Raw genomic sequence first — 22,255 nt, forward strand, 5'->3', positions numbered from 1 at the left:
TATGTATCCAGTAAGTTTATTATATAGATCATATGTATTCAGTAAGTTTATTATATAGATAATATGTATTCAGTAAGTTTATTATATAGAGCATATGCATTCAGTAAGTTTATTATATAGATCATATGTATTCAGTTAGTTTATTATATAGATAATATGTGTTCAGTAAGTTTATTATATAGAGCATATGTATTCAGTAAGTTTATTATATAGATCATATATATTCAGTAAGTTTATTATATAGATCATATGTATTCAGTAAGTTTATTATATAGATCATATGTATTCAGTAAGTTTATTATACAGATAATATGTATTCAGTAAGTTTGTTATACAGATCATATGTATTCAGTTAGTTTATTATATAGATCATATGTATTCAGTAAGTTTATTATATAGAGCATATGCATTCAGTAAGTTTATTATATAGATCATATGTATTCAGTTAGTTTATTATATAGATAATATGTGTTCAGTAAGTTTATTATATAGAGCATATGTATTCAGTTAGTTTATTATATAGATCATATGTATTCAGTAAGTTTATTATATAGAGCATATGCATTCAGTAAGTTTATTATATCGATCATATGCATTCAGTAAGTTTATTATATAGATCATATGGATTCAGTAAGTTTATTATATAAATCATATGTATTCAGTAAGTTTATTATATAGATCATATGTATTCGGTAAGTTTATTATATAGATAATATGTATTCGGTAAGTGTTTTATATAGATCGTATATATTCAGTAAGTTTATTATATAGAGCATATGTATCCACTTAGTTTATTATATAGAGCATATGTATTCAGTAAGTTTATTATATAGATCATATGTATTCAGTTAGTTTATTATATAGACCATATGTATTCAGTTAGTTTATTATATAGACCATATATATTCAGTAAGTTTATTATATATATCATATGTACCCAGAAAACTTATTATACATATCATATATATTCATGTATATTTTTTCGTATCCTCTTTTGTTTTAGCGAGTAATCATCTCGGTATTTTCTGCTTTTTTAACCGTTTACCTGGTATCTGTTGTGAACTGGATTTTTCTTTTACTCCTTCATCCGTTATTATTTTGTCAATGCCTTATAACGATTTTTACTTTAAAATATTGCTTGGAGATTAATATGATGCATGACATATTGCCTGAATGAATATCTTGGCTGTTGTCTGTTGGTACTATCACATGGTATAACATCGTGACAATTAAAACATGTCTACAAACTGTAGTCGAATCTGTGCTGAAAATGGAGAACTCAAATAAAAAGTCTCGCATGAACATATTTATATATATTATGACTGTTAGGTTGCGCATGCGCTACTTGACGGACGTCTTTCTCTTCCTGCTCGGTAAGGTATCTGTTTTCTAACCAATTTAACGCTTTCTACTTCGTATTTTTTCTCCACACTTCGCCACCATCAATTTTACATCCCCAACAGCTCTACTTTATCTACTTATACCCCAACCCTCCCTGCCCTAGCTACTCGAAATCCCCTTTCTTTCGTCTCTGAACCAATTCATATTTCCCGCCATCTTCCTTAGGTATTCTATCAACATCCGGTTTACCACCGCGACTCCCACACACAGGTAAGACCATGAAAATTGCATTCAAAACATTCACCACAGCTCTCTTTATTTTCTGGTTAGTTAACAAAGCATCACAACTTCACACAAACAAATTCCACACATACAATGACGCAACTACATCTCAACCCGACACACACGTAACGCTAGCAATCTGTCCGACACTCACCACTAGACTAAAACACAAAATAATAAGACCTAGCTGCAACTACCTATTCATCCTCCTACTCTCCATATCTGCAGACACTGAATCAAACCCCGGTCCAAGGGCTCCCAGGTACCCCTGTGGGTCGTGTGGGAAGGCAGTCTCTTGGAAATCCAGCGCAATATGCTGTGATACATGCAATACTTGGTTCCATGTAGACTGCCAAGGAATGAATAGGTCATTCCTTAAGTACTACACGCCCATTGATGTGTCCTGGGAGTGCCTGAACTGTGGCATGCCAACTTTATCATCGACACTCTTTGACAACAACACAACAAACACATCCAACAGATTTAAAAATCTTAGCACCATATCAGACGACCCTACCAGCCCAGGAATACACACAGCATCCTCATCCCCCATAAAAACCCATACTAACTGTACACAAACCAACAAATTCACAACACCAATCAGAATAGCTACAATCAATTTCCAATCTATATCAAACAAAAACATGACCTAGACGAACTCATACACACACTCAAACCAGATATGATAATTGGTACAGAAACATGGTTAAACAACTCCATATCTTCACACGAGTACTTCCCAATCGATCAGTACAATGTTTACATGGGCCAGCATCACAATGTCCAACTCACATAACCTCATAATAACATCATATTATAGGCCACCTTCAGACAAAGGCACCTCACCCCAACAACTAGAAATTTCCATGCACAGACTCAACGCAAACAACAACAACAACAACACAATCACATACATCGGTGGTGATTTTAATCTCCAACACATAGACTGGCAGTCACACCAAACCATAACAGGTAAACCAGACCAAATCCAACACCAACACTTACTTGACATCATAGCTGACAACTCGCTCACCCAAACCACAAACATACCTACACGTGGTGACCACATACTTGAACTCGGACTAACTAACAGACCATCTAAAGTAAACAAGACAGAGACAGCACCACCCATTGGCAAAGCAGACCACGACATAATATACACAGAAATAGATGTAAGACTGAAAAGAACATGCAAACAACCACGACACATATACACCTACCACAAAGCCAATTGGGACAACATAAAAGAACTTGATATTACACTTAACCAACAGACTGACAAAACAGCAAACGACATGTGGAACACATTTAAATCGACACTCCACGAATCAGTAAGCAAAAACATACCTCAAAAACTCCTGACCTACGAATACCGACTTCCATGGATGACACACCCCCTCCGTTGCCTCATAAAGCAGTCCAAACGTCTACACTCTAAAAGCCGCACTAACTACCATCTCACACAAAAATACAAAACCATAAAAGCAGAAGTACAGAAACAAACACGCAACGCATACCTAAACTACATAGAAAAAATGATCAAAGACATACCCATAAACGAACCAGACTCCCCACACTCCAACCGAAAATACAACCCCAAAACACTATTCTCTTACATCAAAACCACAAGAAAAGAAAACACCGACATCACATCCCTTCGTAAAGACGGACATCTCACTACAGACCCAACCATAAAAGCAAACATTCTCAATCATGAATTTCAAGCCGCATTCACAACAGAACAGAACAACAATATACCAGACAAAGGACCATCGCCAAACCCCACCATGCCATAAATCCACATTACACGCAACGGAGTAGACAAATTACTAGGATACATAAATCCCCACAAAGCGACAGGACCTGACCAAATACACGGCACAATTCTCAAACAGCTCAAAGACTCCATAGCACCCATACTCACAAAAATCTTCAACACTTCACTCAGCTCAGGGACACTACCACACGACTGGAAACACGCAAATGTAAACCCAATATACAAGAAAGGAGACAAACACAACCCCACTAACTACCGCCCAATCTCACTCACCTGCATTGCATGCAAAATCATGGAACACATCATCACAAGCGCTACAATGAAACATCTAGAGGACAATAACATACTCTACAACCTCCAACACGGCTTCCGCTCCTCTAGATTATGTGAAACACAACTCGCCACATTCATACACGACCTAACACTAAATAACAATACAAACAAACAGACAGACATTGTCATAATGGACTTTGCCAAAGCATTTGACAAAGTCCCACACAAACGCCTCCAGTACAAACTCAAATACTACGGGATTACAGGGAACACACTCACATGGATTACAGACTTTCTAACACACCGCACCCAAACAGTATTACTTGAAGGGAAACAATCGGACAAAGTCCAAGTCACTTCAGGAGTACCTCAAGGAACCTGTTTGGGCCCCATACTCTTCCTCATATACATTAACGACCTACCAGACTACATCAAACACAGCACTCTCAGACTCTTTGCCGACGATAGCATCATCTACAAGACAATCCACAACACAGACGACGCACACAAATTACAACAAGACATAAACGCAGCAGGACAGTGGGAACAAGACTGGCTCATGAAAGTTCACCCAAACAAATGCAATATCATATCCACTTCAAACAAATGCACCAAAACAACATACAACTACAAACTTCACGACCACACACTGCAACAAGTCGACGCCAGCAAATATCTAGGACTCACATTACAGAAAAATCTCAAATAGGACACACACATCAACAACATCACTGAAAACGCCAGCAGATCACGAGGCTTCCTAAAACGCAACCTGAAAATAAACTCACAACATATAAAAGAACATGCATACAAAGCCCTAGTGAAACCCAAACTGGAATACTGCTCTTCCATATGGGACCCGCACAACACAAACCAAATCAACCAGATAGAAAAAATACAACGCAGAGCAGCACGATACGTACAAAACTGATACCACAACACAAGTTCAGTACAAGACATGATGGATAAACTCAACTGGCCCACACTTCAAACATGCAGACTCAAGACCAGACTTATACTACTATACAAAATCATTCACCATCATGTCGCAATAGACCCACACGGCATCATGCACCCAGCAGACCCTAGGACAAGGCAAACACACCCCTACACCTTCAGACACCTATCTGCCACCAATGACATATACAAATACTCCTTTTTCCCACACACAATAACACAATGGAACCTCCTCCCAGTGGCAGCAGTACAATGCACTACACTAGAGATCTTCAAGGCACATACACACAATGCAGCCCTTGATGATCTCAAGCATACACCGTAAACACACCCTCATGTTTTTATCTTATAGTTTCCACTAAAAAAAAAACACTTAAAAAAAACCCCTCTCACTGTAACTAAATTCCCTCACTTTTTTAACAGCATCCAACCTAGCTACAAACTAACCGTAATCGTCATTTTTGACGGAGGTTGTACCAAGAAAAAGAAGAAGACTGTTTGTGACCAAATTTTGCTTTCCGGTGGATATTAAACGGATACAAAGCAGAAAATAACATTCATAGATTAATAAACGCACCTATGAACGCAGAACATTAAAACTGATAAAAGTAAGCGTTTTTATCGCTACGTTTTGTTTGATAAAATGACTTTTATTGCATTAAGTAGTTGTTATGGTTAGTATAATAAAGATAAATCATTTAAATAAGCGTTGTGATTGTGTTCAAATTACAGATACTGTAACAATACGATAGTGTATGTTTCCGTCAAGATTTGACAACAACGTCCCAAAAGTAGTCACATTCTTGTGTAACTGGAAAAGACAAAATTATATAGCGGTAGCAAGACATTTTACTATAACACATTCTAAACAAGCAGATTATTAGGTTGAAATCGGCGTGTGTTCGCTTGGTCGGGTTGTTGCCCCAATGCAGTAAAGCGATATTTTATTGGCTAAAACTGAAACCTGCTACAAGGCGATGACCATGCTTAATACGAGTGAAGTTGACGTAGTACGTGATGTACTTTGTGACGTAGTACGTGATGTACTTTGTGACGTAGTACGTGATGTACTTTGTGACGTAGTGCGTGATGTACTTTGTGACGTAGTACGTGATGTACTTTATGACCTAGTACGTGATGTACTTTGTGACGTAGAACGTGATGTACTTTGTGACGTAATACATGATGTACTTTGTGACGTAGTATGTGATGTACTTGATGACGTAGTACGTGATGTACTTTGTGACGTAGTACGTGATGTACTTTGTGACGTAGTACGTGATGTACTTTGTGATCCGACAGATCAGCCAAAAAAGAGCAAAGGACAAAGAGAGATTCTATAACACTGTAAATACGTTTTATGGAATCAACGTCTGGTTAGCCGATAGAATACTTCATCATTGAAAGTAATGACAATATAGCCTAACAATCCGAACATGCTGTTTGAAATCTTGCATATAGTCCCGAATTTTATTTGCAATTCACTAAATAAAAAGACGAATTAAGGGTATAAAGACAACCAAAAAAACATTATTTTGTAAAACATAGTTGTTGATTATTAAATTAATTTGATATTAATAATAGAAAATGTGAATGATCACTTTTAAATACTAATAAGCTTCTTTTTCATATGGGTCATATCACTACGCCTTTTTTGCATATATTGTATGTGTATTCAAACCACAAAACAACACTGACACTGCCGACTTAATACTATTGTGGTAAAAACAGTGGGTATTGGATACAGAATTTACAAAAAAAACAAAAAAAAAAAAAAAAAAAAACGTTCAGTAATACCTTCACCCGTTACCATTTTAGATGTTTTACAAAATGTATTATTCCAAAAAGGCACCTTGATTTGGGAGACAAAATCAATGAGATAATCACAAGATTGGAAAATTAAAGAGAATGTAGAATGATTTCTTAGAGAAAAAGAAAAATATGAAAACGTTGTGATGATACTGAAGCATGTGCAGGTGAGATGTTCGTTCTGTTAATTGATGAGAGATATGGTCACATCGGTCGGATGTAGGGGATATCCCGGTCAATCAGTCTGGAGAGCCTAACGACTATCAGGAGACATGTGAGCAGATCGGAGGAACCTGATACAGGCGAGAAGTAGGCAGAGGTTGCTTCCAGCTGGATTTGGAGGAAGAGGGAGGAAAGATGGGGTGCTCATCAGGCAAAGTGCTAACCACAAGGTGACGAGAGACAGGTAGGCATCACTGCCCGAGGTGATGTAGCAGGTGACAAGATGTTGCAGAAACAGCAAGGTCAACACGCCGCAGTACCAGCAAGCGGCGACAAGAGCCGACCGGTCCCTGGTTGGACCTGATCAACCCAGCCGGCGAACCTCTGGAGGACGTCGTGGAAAGCGCCGGAACGTCTGAGGAAGGAGGATGCACCTAATGATGTGCCCGGCCAGTATTGGATTCAGTTATTCAGTGTATTCAAGGTATATTACTCTTCTAGAAAAGGAAAATATTTAACAATTGGTATTATAGAAATAAAGAAATCAATTGAATGTTTATCTACTATCGCTATCTTCAATATCTTACTTGTAAACCTTATCCTCCTAAACAGATTCCTACATAGGTTTACGTTTAAAGGGGCATAACCTCTTCCAGACATCAGAAACATGCACAATTTCTATTGATGAAATCTACGTCCGAACGATGATTATATGAGAGTTTGTGCCTTCAAGTAATGGAATTAACACCGCGATGTACATGAAATAGGGGTATTGTATACACATACCGTATGTCTTTGCGGTAATCAGTGACAACTTCGGGTCGAATTAATAATTTTAGGACCTAATACACGAAGAACTCTGGTTTATCGTAAGAGAAAAACTGCAGTTTTAATGTAAAGATTATTACTTTCAGTACTTGGGAAAAATACATGTTTTCCATTAAGTTTAATTTTGACAACCTAAACTTTATTCAAACGAAGATATGCCCCTTTAACTGTCTTATATAAATTAACCAACGCATATTTTCCAAATAAAATCTTTATTCATTGTAAAATATTCATCTACTTCAGGATAAGTGCAAGCAGTCATCATTTCTTCTCATCTTCTGGATTTTTACATAAACGCTTTTTGCATACGCACTTAACTACGAAAGTGTCAGTACTGATCTTTAACTGTTCGAAAACTTACACAAATTAGAAATTATCTTTAAATACGTATAATAGTCTGTTCCGCTTAACTGCTCAGTGTTTGAGATTACTAGCAGATGATGGAATATCAAATATCTCATAAAAAGAATAAGATTACAAGTTGTAAATGATGAAATATATTTATACAGATAATAGTTAGGAAACATTCCAATTATCTTTGTTTCTAGCACAAGCTGGATATACACAGCTTAGGATTAATTTGCGAATGCCCTTCAAAGAATTTAATTTCAAAATTGAAACAAAAATAATGTGAGTTTCCTAGTTTGTATATGATGTTAACCACCCTTTAGCAAATCAAAACATTCATGTACGGAGATGTACACGGATAATAGTTCTGCTCAGCGGTCAAATTTAAAGTGACCTCACAGAAATATCGGCGATATTGTTACACTTTCCGAAAGGTCAAATGCTCCAACCTTTCGATTTGATTCTTTCTGTGAAATACAAGGAAGCAACGTGGTATGAAAGCTGCGAAGAGATACGAAAATGTGTCGTAAATAATCACCGATAGGACAAAATACCAACAAGAACAAAAACAGACCCTTTCAGATAAATAAATTTGGTGGTGAATGGTTAAATGTTTAACATTTTTCTATTTACATAGTACTGTACATCGAATGCTGGTCAGCAACTAGCCTGCTTTACTTTTTTGAATGAATTAAAGTTGTAATAATAATAATAATAAAACAAATAAATAAAAAAAAAATAAAAAAAAAAAATAAAAAAAATAAATAAAAAAAGATAAATAAATAAAATAATATATTTTTTTTCAAAGGAGTAAATAACTGTATTGCTTCTTTAGGTCAAATCTCAACACCAATATCAGTATGTACAAATTCAAAGCAACCAGCTCAGGAGACGCCAGCATCACTATCGGTAACTACCTGTAAAATCTACTGTTCTATTGTCTTATCTACCTAAGTCGAGTTGTTCGCTTCTTTTCACTTTTGTTTTCATAAATGTTTTCTTTCACAATATACAGTTATTTGGTAACACTATTAGGATTCAGACGTTGAATGTGGATATACGTCAGGCGTGTTACCTATATATTACTTATAACATGAGATACACAGATTATCATCAAAGAGACGTAAACTATCGAAAGGTTGCGTGCTTTAATGACACATTACATATAATATAGATAAAAATGGACAAAAATATTAACAAGTGTAAGTCGGTTACCCTGGCTCAATTAATTTTATATTTGAGAGAATATTTTCATTCATTACCGAATATTACCCCATAAAACATTTGATAACAACACTTTCCCCTGTGATAAGAGTAAAAAAAACAAATTTACATAATGAGAAAAAAGTCTATACAACATATTTCATCATTATTCTGACAACTATGCGTAACGTTCAACGTACATAGTTGATGACAAAACTGTTTTGAATAAGATATTTCTCAGTCATAAAAAAAATCAGATGAATCGTCTTCAAATATAACCGTTCCGTTCTCGTCACAGATCAGATCCATACTCTTGCTCTTTTGTTTAGATAAGCGTGGTTTGTTCCGACGTTTGCGAGATCTCAGGATGTTGTCCACTTCTGTAACGAGCCCCGGGAGTCCGTAAAAATCAGCCTCCTCTCTGAGAAGGTAGAGTTCCTTGTAGCCCTGTGGCACGGTCAGTTTCGAGGTTCGAAGATAATTCAGGACATATCTGCAATGAAATCACCAGAAATATTTAATTACAAAACAATTTGGTTTATGAAACTTTAAAAATCAAGTAAATAAGCAAAAAGAACTATGGTATTATGGACCTGTCCTGAACTGTATCCCCCTCGGCCTTCGGTCTCGGGTAATATTGTCCAGGTAAGGTTCATAAAACCATGGATTGCCCTCAACCAAAGTCTGTATTTGTATAATATATCGCCAATTGTTAATTTGATGTGTACAAGTCGTATTCCCCTGTTAGTTTTTCCTTAATAATTAAAGTTATAATCTTTACATTAATACGACAGTTTTACTCTCAAGATAAACCAAAATGATTCAGGTACTTAATCCTAAAATTCTTAATTCGCCCCGAAGTACCACTAATTACCACAAAGAAAGAAGTTATTTTACGATTTGTCATTGTTCTGAAAATTTCAGCGTTACATGTAATTTCATTACTGGTAGGCACAGACACTCATATATTTCCTGTTCGGATATAGATTTCATCAATAGAAATTATACATGTTTCTGCTGTCCAAACGAAGGAATCCCCCCCCCCCCCCCCCCCCCCCTTTAAAGAATTGTGAGAGTAAATCAGCCTTAGTCATTACAGCTTCACGTGATATAAAACAGACTTGAGCATCACCTACCTAGGAGATAGAAATACGTATCAGTCGTGTTTATGATCGGATAATATGATATTTGCTGGCATACATTTTAATCGATCTATGACAGTATACGAGAGCGTTGTATGTGTTTCGGAGGGAAACAGCTGGCCTGAAGTCGTCTATAACTCAATATTGATGTATGTTACCTGGGATATGATATATAAACACTGTATCGGAGTACAACTTATCCGGAAATCACCTGATCATAGCGCCTACACAAACTTTTGTTGTTTATATTTATGTTTATTTGTTTTTAATTTTATTTAGTTATTTTTTGTTTGTTTGTTTTTTCTTCTTTTTTTTCACGCTTGCCTGCTATTTTTCATTTTTTTTTAAATTTGTTTTCCCCCTTTTTAAGGTTATCTTTTTGGTTGCGGGATATTTTCTAAAAACTTTTCCGATACTATGAGTGCTGATACAACATGTATATTAAGCAATGGACAGTGGTTTTAATGTTGTTATAGTCGATATGGTAGCAAGATGTATGGTGGGCAAATGTAGCATGGAACCCGCTCGTTAGGGTTTCCATGCTACATTTGCACATCATATATCTTGCTGCCATATCGACTATAACAACATTAAAACCACTGTTCAGTACTTATATTTACATTATCTTACCATTTTCGTCAACTTAGAAAAAAATAAACTAACATAAAAAATCCCACCTTTTTTAATAACACATGACCCACTGGGTGTGATAGCCGTATATTTACATTTGCTCCGCATTTTCCCATTGACACAATGCTAAGAGGCAGTTGCCACCATACGCCTATAACACCCAGTGCCTCAGGTTATAACACCCAGTGGGTCATGTGACATTGAAAGAGGCAGGGTTTTTTTGTGTTGGTTTATTTTTTTTCAAAGTTGACGAAAATGGTGAGACAATGTAAATATAAGTATTGAACGGGTTCCCATGCCATTTGCCTTCCATACATCTTGCTGCCATATCGACTATAACAACATTAAAACCACCGTTCATTGCTTAAATGGTGGCAACTGCCTCTTAGCATTGTGTCAATGGGGAAATGCGGAGCAAATGTAAATAAATAACACTGTTATATGTACCAATTAGTTGTATGAATAGATGAAAAAAAGCCGACTAAACCAGTATATGAATTGCCATATTAGTAATTAATGTCAATATCAATTCTGCTTTAATCAGTCATTAATATTATTTACCCTGACAAATCGAGCCATCTATCATTAACAGGGCGTTTTACCAACGAAAAACAGTGTTATAACGTTTTTTTATGAATAAAATAATATCTCTAAATAGATAAAATAAATTGCCTCGGCTTATCATGAGGAACTTCATTACACTTTGAGCTAGTTAGATACAGATTAATGAATACGTTATCAACCACGGAGAGGAGGGTAGTAAAGGGGCCATATTCATCATAACGTTCGAAAATTCTGTTAACTTTGTGATTAAAACAAAACTGCTCAATTCTATGTTTTGTCTTAGCTACATATTCAATGTTAGAAATATAGGTCATGTATTCAATGTCATTCAACACATTTGGAAGGTATCAGGTTAAATAGAAGCCCCGTTAAAAGTTATTTATTAAGACTGTTTCATCTAAAATGTAACGACGATGCTAGATATATCTAACAATTCTTAGCGACCCCACACAAACCTGAATACGTGTCCATCTCGATCGATGAAGATTGTGCCCCGATGATCCCGCATGGAGTTGATTTCCCCCACGGCGACTCTGTCCAGGAAGCCTCCTCGGACACTGGTCATTACGGACTTTGACGTTGTATATAGGGCTCCCCCTACATTGAGCTTGATAATTCTGTCCCGCTCCGCCATGTATAAGGTTATATTTATTGATTACCCGTAGTAATATCTTGATGGCGACATATGTTACATGTTATTTACGGACTTGGTTAAGTTACTTAGAAAATACATTTTGTGTTCGAGTTACCTCCCCTACACCATAAATAAAAGCATTTAAACCTTAAATCGAACGGAAAAAAACTATCACCGAGTTAATAGGATTATTTGGAAATGAGTTATTTATATATTTTTATCATTAGCTGGATTGTTTTGAAATACGTGTGCGGCGAAATTTTCAAGGAAAAAATATTTCTCATAAATATAGATATATGACTTTTTTATACACAAGACATGCCGCGAAGGCAAAGGAAAGCATTTGGTAAAATATCAACATCATCTACGACTAACAGAGCCAAAGTCGTCTGTTAGACATTGTTAAAAGATAGGTTTAACGTGGAAAGCAACCCTGAATCTGTGATAAAACTTCTCTGCATTTGATAAACAAACCCAAGCTTCTCTGTTTGTCATCCGGGGATGTGACCCGACGCGCGCAGGGATGGTACATGTTCTATTTATAGATGTTTGTTACATTTTTACGTATAGATTGTTGACGTATCAGAGCAGCTTTCGGGATGAAATTAAACAGATATTAACCCAATATGATTATGAAGTCTAACTTGGTAAAGTATCATATTAATACAAAAAAAAAAAAAAAAATACAAAAAAATAGAGCGACTTTAAGGCGGGCGAGATAGAACGACTGCGATGTATGTTAAATATTTCTTTATCTATTTATGACCGCAGACAGACTAATGTTAAATGAGAATTATTATTCATTTTATAAACTTTATCGTATTTTGGTAATTGATTGGGGAAAATGTTTCCACGAAAAAGTAGAAAAAAAGAAGAAGACAATAATGTAGGAATCACTTTGATTTCCTGAGTACTATATGTCTCGTTTACATCTTAAAAAATTGCGAATACATGATTTTGCCAATTCTGAAATGATTTTAAATAGGCAAATGACGAGCTATTAGAGACGTGGATTTCTATATCGGTAGCCATTACAGGTAGCTTAGTCGCCATTGCAAGGTGTGATTTTCTTAGAAATAATAGCGAAGTATTTGAATTCGGTATTGATTCTCCTCGAGTCTTCACGCGAAAATAAATTCCACGCGAAATATAAGTGATTTGCAGTATGGTACATGTAAGTATGTTGCTTCATTGGAATATAAATTGTCAAGAAGAATAAAAGACGCTGTTCAGGAATAAAGTGAGCTTCTTTGTTAAATTGTATAACGATTTATTCATCAATAATACTCCTAAGTACATCTCTTTTATTAACATTCTAAAAGGGGTAAAATTATCCAACAACTGGCGCAGGACCGGAAACCATTTTTGTTGTCGTCATCGAATCGGTGGTGCTCATGGCAGCTTTTGCTGACGTCATTGTATTCGTTGTTGTATCTGATGAGGCAGCCATCGTTTGTCCCATCGTGGTCATCATATCGGTAGATGATGCCATTGCTGTCGTCATAGCCTCGGTTGTAGTTGATTCCTCGGTTGTCATGGCAGCGCCATTGCATGTTCCGTCACTTAAACTGAGTGCGAACCCAGATTTACACTTGGTGCATTTCCCGAGAAAATTGCACGTGTCACAGTTTGTGTCCTTACAGGCTGAAAAAAGTAATGATAATATGTATTCAATCAACTTATACATCATGTTTTTGTTTTGTTTTTTTGTTTCACTCGAGCATGTCGGCATAGCATGTCGGCCATTTACATGAAACTGAACACAAAATGACTATATCATGGAGACCTGACTTTATCATGGAAACATATTTTTTTTTGACGCAAATGACTATTAATTACATTATCTGACCTTGAGCCAATTGATATTTGATAATAAAAGATATATTATTTTGTACAATAAAATTGGCTTACACATATTTCAATATCAATCTAATATTTCAAAATGTTTATTAAAAGACATTGGAAATAATACACCAATATACAATATTAAATTGTTCTGACAACAAATCTAGACTCCTTTTTAGTCAGACACATATAGTTTGCTATAAAACGTATTTTTATTTAACCCACCTCTACAGATCGAAAACCGGATTTGCTGGCAATAGAACCCAGATGGACACGATGCCAAGCAGACCCCAATACTGAAACAAATCAATATAAGAATACTGACATCGTTTAAACACTTTTCAGGAAGACATTTTCTCTCTGCTGATGTTTTCTGAAAACAATTTTTTTGAAATTATTTGGTGTTTCCACTTTAAAATTTGTCCTCACGACATTTTCGTTGTGTTATTTGTTACTTGACTAGAAGTGACGTCACAAAAATCAGTTTATCATATTTTGTATGTCAATGGATGAGATTGATTTTCCTATGGGTACAGGCTGTGATATTTCAGTGGGATTACATTATATGATAACGCCATCTCTACACGTGAGCTCGATTGTGAAGACGTCTATAAGTAACCGTCACCTGAACCCTCCAGTCAACAGGTTATACCTACCTTGATGTGCCATGCTTTTGGTAGTGAAGGCAGTATCCGTTTTCACAGAGAGAACACCCCACCTGGCTAGCGCAGGGAGTTATTTTACAATGATCAGGGCAAGCTGCATAAGAGTAAGAATACGTCTACAATGACTTAAATTGAATGTTTAATTGGCATATGATTTCTTCCGAAAAAGTTGCATTTTGAAAAACAAATACATTCATCATTTGAATAGTTCCTTCGTTTAAAAATGTGAAAAACCTTTATTTGCTTGATGAATACAGATTGTGTTGTTAATCCCGCCATACTTACCGCCGTACCCTCCGCTTGTTTCTGTTATTACACTCTCATTAGCGGCTAGAAATCCTCGGGACGCTTGGAACAGGGCCAATCCCACCACGGATATTAGTAGCATATTGCATGTCTGAAAGAGAATGGATCGTTAACTCATGCTTGTATGATCGGGAGTATTCGGCACACGAAAAGTGCCGAAGATTCCGGATTGATTCTTATAAAGCTTCTGCGACTTATATATATATATATATATTTTTTGTTGTTGTTTTTGTTTTTGTGCTGTTTTTTTGTGATGAAATTCAATTTTTCTCATTTTTTGGGGGTTTCAAATAATGAGAAAATAATTCCAAATAAAAGTTGGTCCACCGGATGTTTCTTAAAGGGATTCAAAATAGTTCCACTGGTTATTGTATTTGACACCATAAAATTTTACAATCTGACTTCACATATATGAATTGAATATCTACTTGATTGAAGTGTTTTATGGTAGAAGTTTTGAAGTTGTATTTCTCTCACCTAACCTTTTGATTTCAATAGATTTAGTGACATGAAAAACATGTTCACCTCAGTCGTGATATTCAGCAGGCTAATACAATAGATTGAGACAATTAACCTTACCAGGCTAATACAATAGATTGAGACAATTAACCTTACCAGGCTAATACAATAGATTGAGACAATTAACCTTACCAGGCTAATACAATAGATTGAGACAATTAACCTTACCAGGCTAATACAATAGATTGAGACAATTAACCTTACCAGGCTAATACAATAGATTGAGACAATTAACCTTACCAGGCTAATACAATAGATTGAGACAATTAACCTTACCAGGCTAATACAATAGATTGAGACTATTAACCTTACCAGGCTAATACAATAGATTGAGACTATTAACCTTACCAGGCTAATACAATAGATTGAGACAATTAACCTTACCAGGCTAATACAATAGATTGAGACAATTAACCTTACCAGGCTAATACAATAGATTGAGACAATTAACCTTACCAGGCTAATACAATAGATTGAGACAATTAACCTTACCAGGCTAATACAATAGATTTAGACAATTAATCTTACCAGGCTAATACAATAGATTTAGACAATTAACCTTACCAGGCTAATACAATAGATTGAGACAATTAATCTTACCAGCCTAATACAATAGATTGAGACAATTAACCTTACCAGGCTAATACAATAGATTGAGACAATTAATCTTACCAGGCTAATACAATAGATTGAGACTATTAACCTTACCAGGCTAATACAATAGATTGAGACAATTAACCTTACCAGGCTAATACAATAGATTGAGACAATTAACCTTACCAGGCTAATACAATAGATTGAGACTATTAACCTTACCAGGCTAATACAATAGATTGAGACTATTAACCTTACCAGGCTAATACAATAGATTGAGACTATTAACCTTACCAGGCTAATACAATAGATTGAGACAATTAACCTTACCAGGCTAATACAATAGATTGAGACAATTAACCTTACCAGGCTAATACAATAGATTGAGACTATTCACCTTACCAGGCTAATACAATAGATTGAGACAATTAACCTTACCAGGCTAATACAATAGATTTAGACAATTAACCTTACCAGGCTAATACAATAGATTGAGACAATTAACCTTACCAGGCTAATACAATAGATTGAGACAATTAACCTTACCAGGCTAATACAATAGATTGAGACAATTAACCTTACCAGGCTAATACAATAGATTGAGACTATTCACCTTACCAGGCTAATACAATAGATTGAGACAATTAACCTTACCAGGCTAATACAATAGATTTAGACAATTAACCTTACCAGGCTAATACAATAGATTGAGACAATTAACCTTACCAGGCTAATACAATAGATTGAGACAATTAACCTTACCAGGCTAATACAATAGATTGAGACTATTAACCCTACCAGGCTAATACAATAGATTGAGACAATTAACCTTACCAGGCTAATACAATAGATTGAGACTATTAACCTTACCAGGCTAATACAATAGATTGAGACAATTAACCTTACCAGGCTAATACAATAGATTGAGACTATTAACCTTACCAGGCTAATACAATAGATTGAGACAATTAACCTTACCAGGCTAATACAATAGATTGAGACAATTAACCTTACCAGGCTAATACAATAGATTGAGACAATTAACCTTACCAGGCTAATACAATAGATTGAGACAATTAACCTTACCAGGCTAATACAATAGATTGAGACAATTAACCTTACCAGGCTAATACAATAGATTGAGACAATTAACCTTACCAGGCTAATACAATAGATTGAGACAATTAACCTTACCAGGCTAATACAATAGATTGAGACTATTAACCTTACCAGGCTAATACAATAGATTAAGACTATTAACCTTACCAGAAGTCTTTGATTCTAAAATATGAATTAATTGACTGGTGTACAAAATTACGAAAATGCTTTTAGCATCGTTAAACCATTTTACCTTGAATGATTCAAAGGTGAAGCATGATACGTCATTCTATTGAATTAATCCAAATATAATATCTGAACCCTACATATTACTGCATCTTTTAGTATTAGAAATGACTGACCATTCAAACAATTTTTTTTTATAGAAAATTGGTACAAGACGTAATTTTTCATTTCGAATAATATTTTGAACAAACTACATCATTTTGTGGAATGCCCCTTGACTAAACCTAGCAATCCATTGTAGCTAGGCATTGCATTCAATATCATGTTTGAACTTAAAGCCTTTATTTGTTTTACACCTAGTTAATTTGCACCTCATACCCTTTATTTAGTTTACAACTAGTACCCTTTATTTAGTTTACAACTAGTAACCTGTATTTAGTTAACAACTAGTTACCTGTATTTAGTTTACACCTAGTAACCTGTATTTAGTTCACAACTAGTTACCTGTATTTAGTTTACAACTAGTAACCTGTATCTAGTTTACAACTAGTAACCTGTATTTAGTTTACAACTAGTAACCTGTATTTAGTTTACAACTAGTAACCTGTATTTAGTTTACAACTAGTAACCTGTATTTAGTTTACACCTAGTAACCTTTATTTAGTTTACAACTAGTAACCTGTATTTAGTTTACACCTAGTAACCTTTATTTAGTTTACAACTAGTAACCTGTATTTAGTTTACACCTAGTAACCTGTATTTAGTTTACAACTAGTAACCTGTATTTAGTTTACAACTAGTAACCTTTGTTTAGTTTACAACTAGTTACCTGTATTTAGTTTACACCTAGTAACCTGTATTTAGTTTACAACTAGTAACCTTTGTTTAGTTTACAACTAGTAACCTGTATTTAGTTTACAACTAGTAACCTGTTTTTAGTTTACAACTAGTAACCTTTGTTTAGTTTACAACTAGTAACCTGTATTTAGTTTACAACTAGTAACCTGTATTTAGTTTACAACTAGTAACCTGTATTTAGTTTACAACTAATAACCTGTATTTAGTTTACAACTAGTAACCTGTATTTAGTTTACAACCAGTAACCTGTATTTAGTTTACAACTAGTAGCCTGTATTTAGTTTACAACTAGTAACCTGTATTTAGTTTACAACTAGTAACCTGTATTTAGTTTACAACTAGTAACCTGTATTTAGTTTACAACTAGTAACCTGTATTTAGTTTACACCTAGTAACCTGTATTTAGTTTACAACTAGTAACCTGTATTTAGTTTACAACTAGTAACCTATATTTAGTTTACAACTAGTAACCTGTATTTAGTTTACACCTAGTAACCTGTATTTAGTTTACAACTAGTAACCTGTATTTAGTTTACAACTAGTAACCTGTATTTAGTTTACACCTAATACTCTTTATTTGATTTCCACCTAATGCCCCCTTTTTAAAAGCATGTATCGTATTTGTTATACTAAGGTGACTAAGCGTCATCATGAGAGATCATTGAATGAAGCTCGTTATCTCTTCATCTCTGTGTCGTTGATAACACGTCTTTTTTCTTTGTGTTGTTTCGGATGCTAATTCATTCGCATAATGTATTGTATAACGGAGAATCTTTCAAACATTCCATTTCACTGCGCCAGACAAATTCCTACAACAACGAAGTTTACAGGTAAACTTCCTAGTTACCTGGGCTTTCAACCTCATTTACTGTCGGAGATGATATCTCGTGATTCAACGGAGGATAATCCTAATGTTATTGCAAACTTGGTGACAATGATGTTGGGCAATGGAGTTCCTGAACGGCTGTATGGAGTATATGTTAATTTATTTGTTTAACGTGCACTGTTGTTTGTATATAGCTAAGGAAATGCATTCCATAGATGACGGACTGATTTAAGTGTTGAATAATGTGAGGCTCCCCCTCCCCCTCCCCCCTCCCGCCATAATACATTTTTTTCTCATTGGTAAATAAAGGAATGGGAATAACAAAATATCTAGAAATATCTAACCTTGGAATTTGAGAGGGAAGCAGATATATGTTGACCTCTTTACTATCCCCTAAACGAAACTTTTTTTTTTTTTTTTTTTTTTTTTACTTTTTATTGTTATTTTTTTTTGTTGCAAAATCGTCATGCTGAAGAATTAGGTATACATCTTTTAAAAATCTAAATATGTAGTGACATACATGAAATTGTTTTGCCACATCATATCCCATTCCCACAAAGTACTTGTTTTATATATTGTCATATTGTTCCGTATATATTAATATGAATTAATTGATATAATACTGTGATTCCTCTTCGTAGAACCTAAAGTGGTGTCATCTGTTTGGAGGATAACGCAACACAGTATAAATCCTTTGTGTTACTTTGGAAGCCTATTGCAAGAGGCAACTAATGTGTCCGCCTCTATCACTTCCTGAATCACGATCGGCTTTTCTTGTTAATGTCTTAAATTGAGGGCGTACCGAGAATAAATGCATGACTCTATATTGTCCTTCTTGATGTGTAAGGCGATGTGACCAAAAACCCCTGACCCCTCCCCCTCTGCCAAATTACCCCCCCCCCCCCCCCACACCTCTCCCACAATTCCCACAACCCTTTGATGAATAGATGCTTTCGTCTGCGTCTTCTATTTCATTAATATTGGAGATGTTGCAGGCTATGTGTATACCAAATGTGGTTGATTTCCATTTAAAACTTTATGACTAGTAGCGATTTAAAGATGAGCCTCTATTTCCCCTATTTGGCCCAACCCTTCAGGCCCCTTTGGGGTCAGAGTCAATATTTATACAAGCTCTTTCCCTTTCCCCTATGGATATTCCAGACCAAATTTGGTTCAAATCCATTCGTAACTTTATGATTAATACCCCTATTTTCCCTATTGGGCCCCGCCCCTCAGGCCCCAGGGGGTTCAGAGTAAAAAATTATACAAACTCTGTTCTTCTTCCCCCAAGGATGTTCCTGACCAAATTCGGTTAAAATCCATTTAAAATTGATGACTAGTAGCGAATTAAAGACTAATATCTATTTCCCATATTTGGCCCCCCCCCCTCAGGCCCCTGGGGGTTCAGAGTAAAATTTATACAAACACATTTCCACTTCTCCCAAGGATGTTCCTTAATAAATTTGGTTCAAATCCATTCATAACATTGTGACTAGTAGCGATTTAAAGGATTAACACCTATTTCCCCTATTTGACCCCGCCCCTCAGGCCTCTGGGGGTTCAGAGTAAAAATTTCTCTGTTTCCCTTCCCTCAAGGATATTTCTGACACAATTTGGTGAAAATCCATTCAATACGTTAGGACTACTAGCAATTTAAAGAAAATGTTGACGGACGACGGACGCCGGACGACGGACGGACGACGGACGACGGACGCCGCGACATGGTATAAGTTCACCCTTCGGGCCAGGTGAGCTAAAAATGGTGGTAATATGTACGCAATATTGCATTAATACACAGGTTATGTCTAATTAGGAATACACTTTGACCTAAAATTGAAATCGAAATGACGTTGAGTCAAGATATTGACGAGTTGGAGACACTATTATTTTCATCATTTGAAATTAATATTTATAATATTATCAAATTATCATTCAAACTTATTTGTCGTTCACAGAGTAAGCTTTCTCCAGTTATTGTGCTACATACTTGTGTTGATAGCAATAATGTCTTCTAAATGACATTTCCTTTCTTGTAATCACCTGAGAAATTGTTTCGATATCTGTACATGAAATGGCCAAAATATATATGTTACCTACCATTGTGACTGGATCTAGACGGTGATTAAAACGGCCGAGCTTAAACTGATCTTATCTACACCTCAGAGGTATATAATGGGAACGTAAACAGACTGTCTGACGTATCGTGGGTAAATCATTGACATGGCCACAAAGGCCAACCCACAATCATTTTTATTTACACAGATTTTTTCTACAGATCTTCTACGTTAGTGATTTTTCTAGAACCACGTGTTGCGATATATGCGTGTTCTATGAATAGTTTAACTTATTATATAAGTATATAAAAGAACAAACAGCTAAGATTTTATATCATAGTCAGCATCACTCCTCAGTCATCACCTTTGCCTCATAGAATATGTTATATATATATATAGGATTAATATTAAAAATCAATACGTTCTGTATTCATAATATTCACTGTGAAATGTATATAGGTAAAGGGTAATGATGCTTCTTCAAATATATGACCTTGACATGTATTCCTTGCGAGGCTAAATAAAGGTGTGGTATGTTATTATAATTATATATAAAAATGACAGTCATTTAATTCGCAGTTACACATTGGTAATATGATGTGGATATTTAAACATCTTCCATGTGACAAAGATAGTATAAAGTACACATGTGAAATAAAGATAATTAGAAACCAAGAAATAGTACTGTAACATATATATAACGAAAAAGGGGGGCAAGGGGAATCAGACCATGTGTTCCACAAGGATGAGCGTTATGTATTATACAAGGGGGGGGGGGGGGGGGGGGGGGGGGGGGACACACAAACGAGATGTTCAGTGATAGCTACTATGCTTAAAAGGGATTAATCATTGTTCTTGATTTAGTTGTGTGCTAAATACGCACCTTCAAATATTTTCGTCAACAAAACCTTACTCAGTCAAAGCGTTTGTGACAATCGTAGCCGTGTCGAACGAATTGTCCAAAAACATTTAGAATAATGTCCTAAGGGTGGTCCAAAAGTGGACAAGTGTAAAGTAGATTAAGCTATGGATATTGTATATCTGTCAAAATAAATATAAAATTGTATCATGCAGCTTAAAGTGTAGAGATTGCAGGGGCTAAATGTTGAGAAATCTTAAAGTTGGAAAGTTAGGGAAGGTAAAGCATAGCATAGGCTTAATTGACCTCATAAGTTGACCAGTCTTGCAAACATTACGTGACCTGATTATTATGTAGATATACTGTACATATTATGAACCAGAATTAGGCCAGAAATTTCGATCATAGTGTAAATGACAGTATTATATTATGTGAATGTAAATATGTAGTGGAGTAGGTATAGGGAATGGTAATGGGTAAGGTGGGAACTAACAC

At 35.4% G+C, this 22,255-nt stretch overlaps 2 protein-coding genes across 2 annotated transcripts; both read right to left on the reverse strand.

Moving 5' to 3' along the window:
* Nucleotides 1-7,624: 7,624 nt before the first annotated feature.
* Nucleotides 7,625-11,962, reverse strand: LOC117341289 (BTB/POZ domain-containing protein KCTD21-like). Its single transcript, XM_033903142.1, has 2 exons — nt 11,772-11,962; nt 7,625-9,473 (listed from the first exon to the last, which is right to left on the reverse strand). Exons 1-2 carry the CDS (start codon nt 11,948-11,950, stop codon nt 9,218-9,220), a joined length of 435 nt encoding a protein of 144 aa, XP_033759033.1. The 5' UTR covers nt 11,951-11,962; the 3' UTR covers nt 7,625-9,217.
* Nucleotides 11,963-13,193: 1,231 nt separating this feature from the next.
* LOC117341510 (R-spondin-2-like) lies at nt 13,194-21,042 on the reverse strand. The gene is made up of 5 exons (XM_033903380.1): nt 20,945-21,042; nt 14,746-14,857; nt 14,452-14,554; nt 14,021-14,091; nt 13,194-13,594 (listed from the first exon to the last, which is right to left on the reverse strand). The coding sequence occupies exons 1-5, from the start codon at nt 20,945-20,947 to the stop codon at nt 13,281-13,283; spliced, it is 603 nt and encodes a 200-aa protein (XP_033759271.1). The 5' UTR covers nt 20,948-21,042; the 3' UTR covers nt 13,194-13,280.
* Nucleotides 21,043-22,255: the final 1,213 nt, after the last annotated feature.

This window comes from Pecten maximus, chromosome 13 (genome assembly GCF_902652985.1).
Source record: "Pecten maximus chromosome 13, xPecMax1.1, whole genome shotgun sequence".
Lineage (NCBI taxonomy): Eukaryota > Metazoa > Mollusca > Bivalvia > Pectinida > Pectinidae > Pecten > Pecten maximus.

What these genes read in the sequence shown, in the direction of transcription:
- LOC117341289 (XM_033903142.1), bottom strand. Translation starts at nt 11,950, where the DNA reads ATGGCGGAGCGGGACAGAATTATCAAGCTCAATGTAGGGGGAGCCCTA. An exon ending in CGAGATGGACACGTATTCAG is followed by an intron (nt 9,474 to 11,771) that starts GTTTGTGTGGGG and finishes ATTTCATTGCAG; the next exon opens with ATATGTCCTGAATTATCTTC.
- LOC117341510 (XM_033903380.1), bottom strand. An exon ending in CAAAAGCATGGCACATCAAG is followed by an intron (nt 14,092 to 14,451) that starts GTAGGTATAACC and finishes GATTTGTTTCAG; the next exon opens with TATTGGGGTCTGCTTGGCAT. An exon ending in CCGGTTTTCGATCTGTAGAG is followed by an intron (nt 13,595 to 14,020) that starts GTGGGTTAAATA and finishes TACTTTTTTCAG; the next exon opens with CCTGTAAGGACACAAACTGT.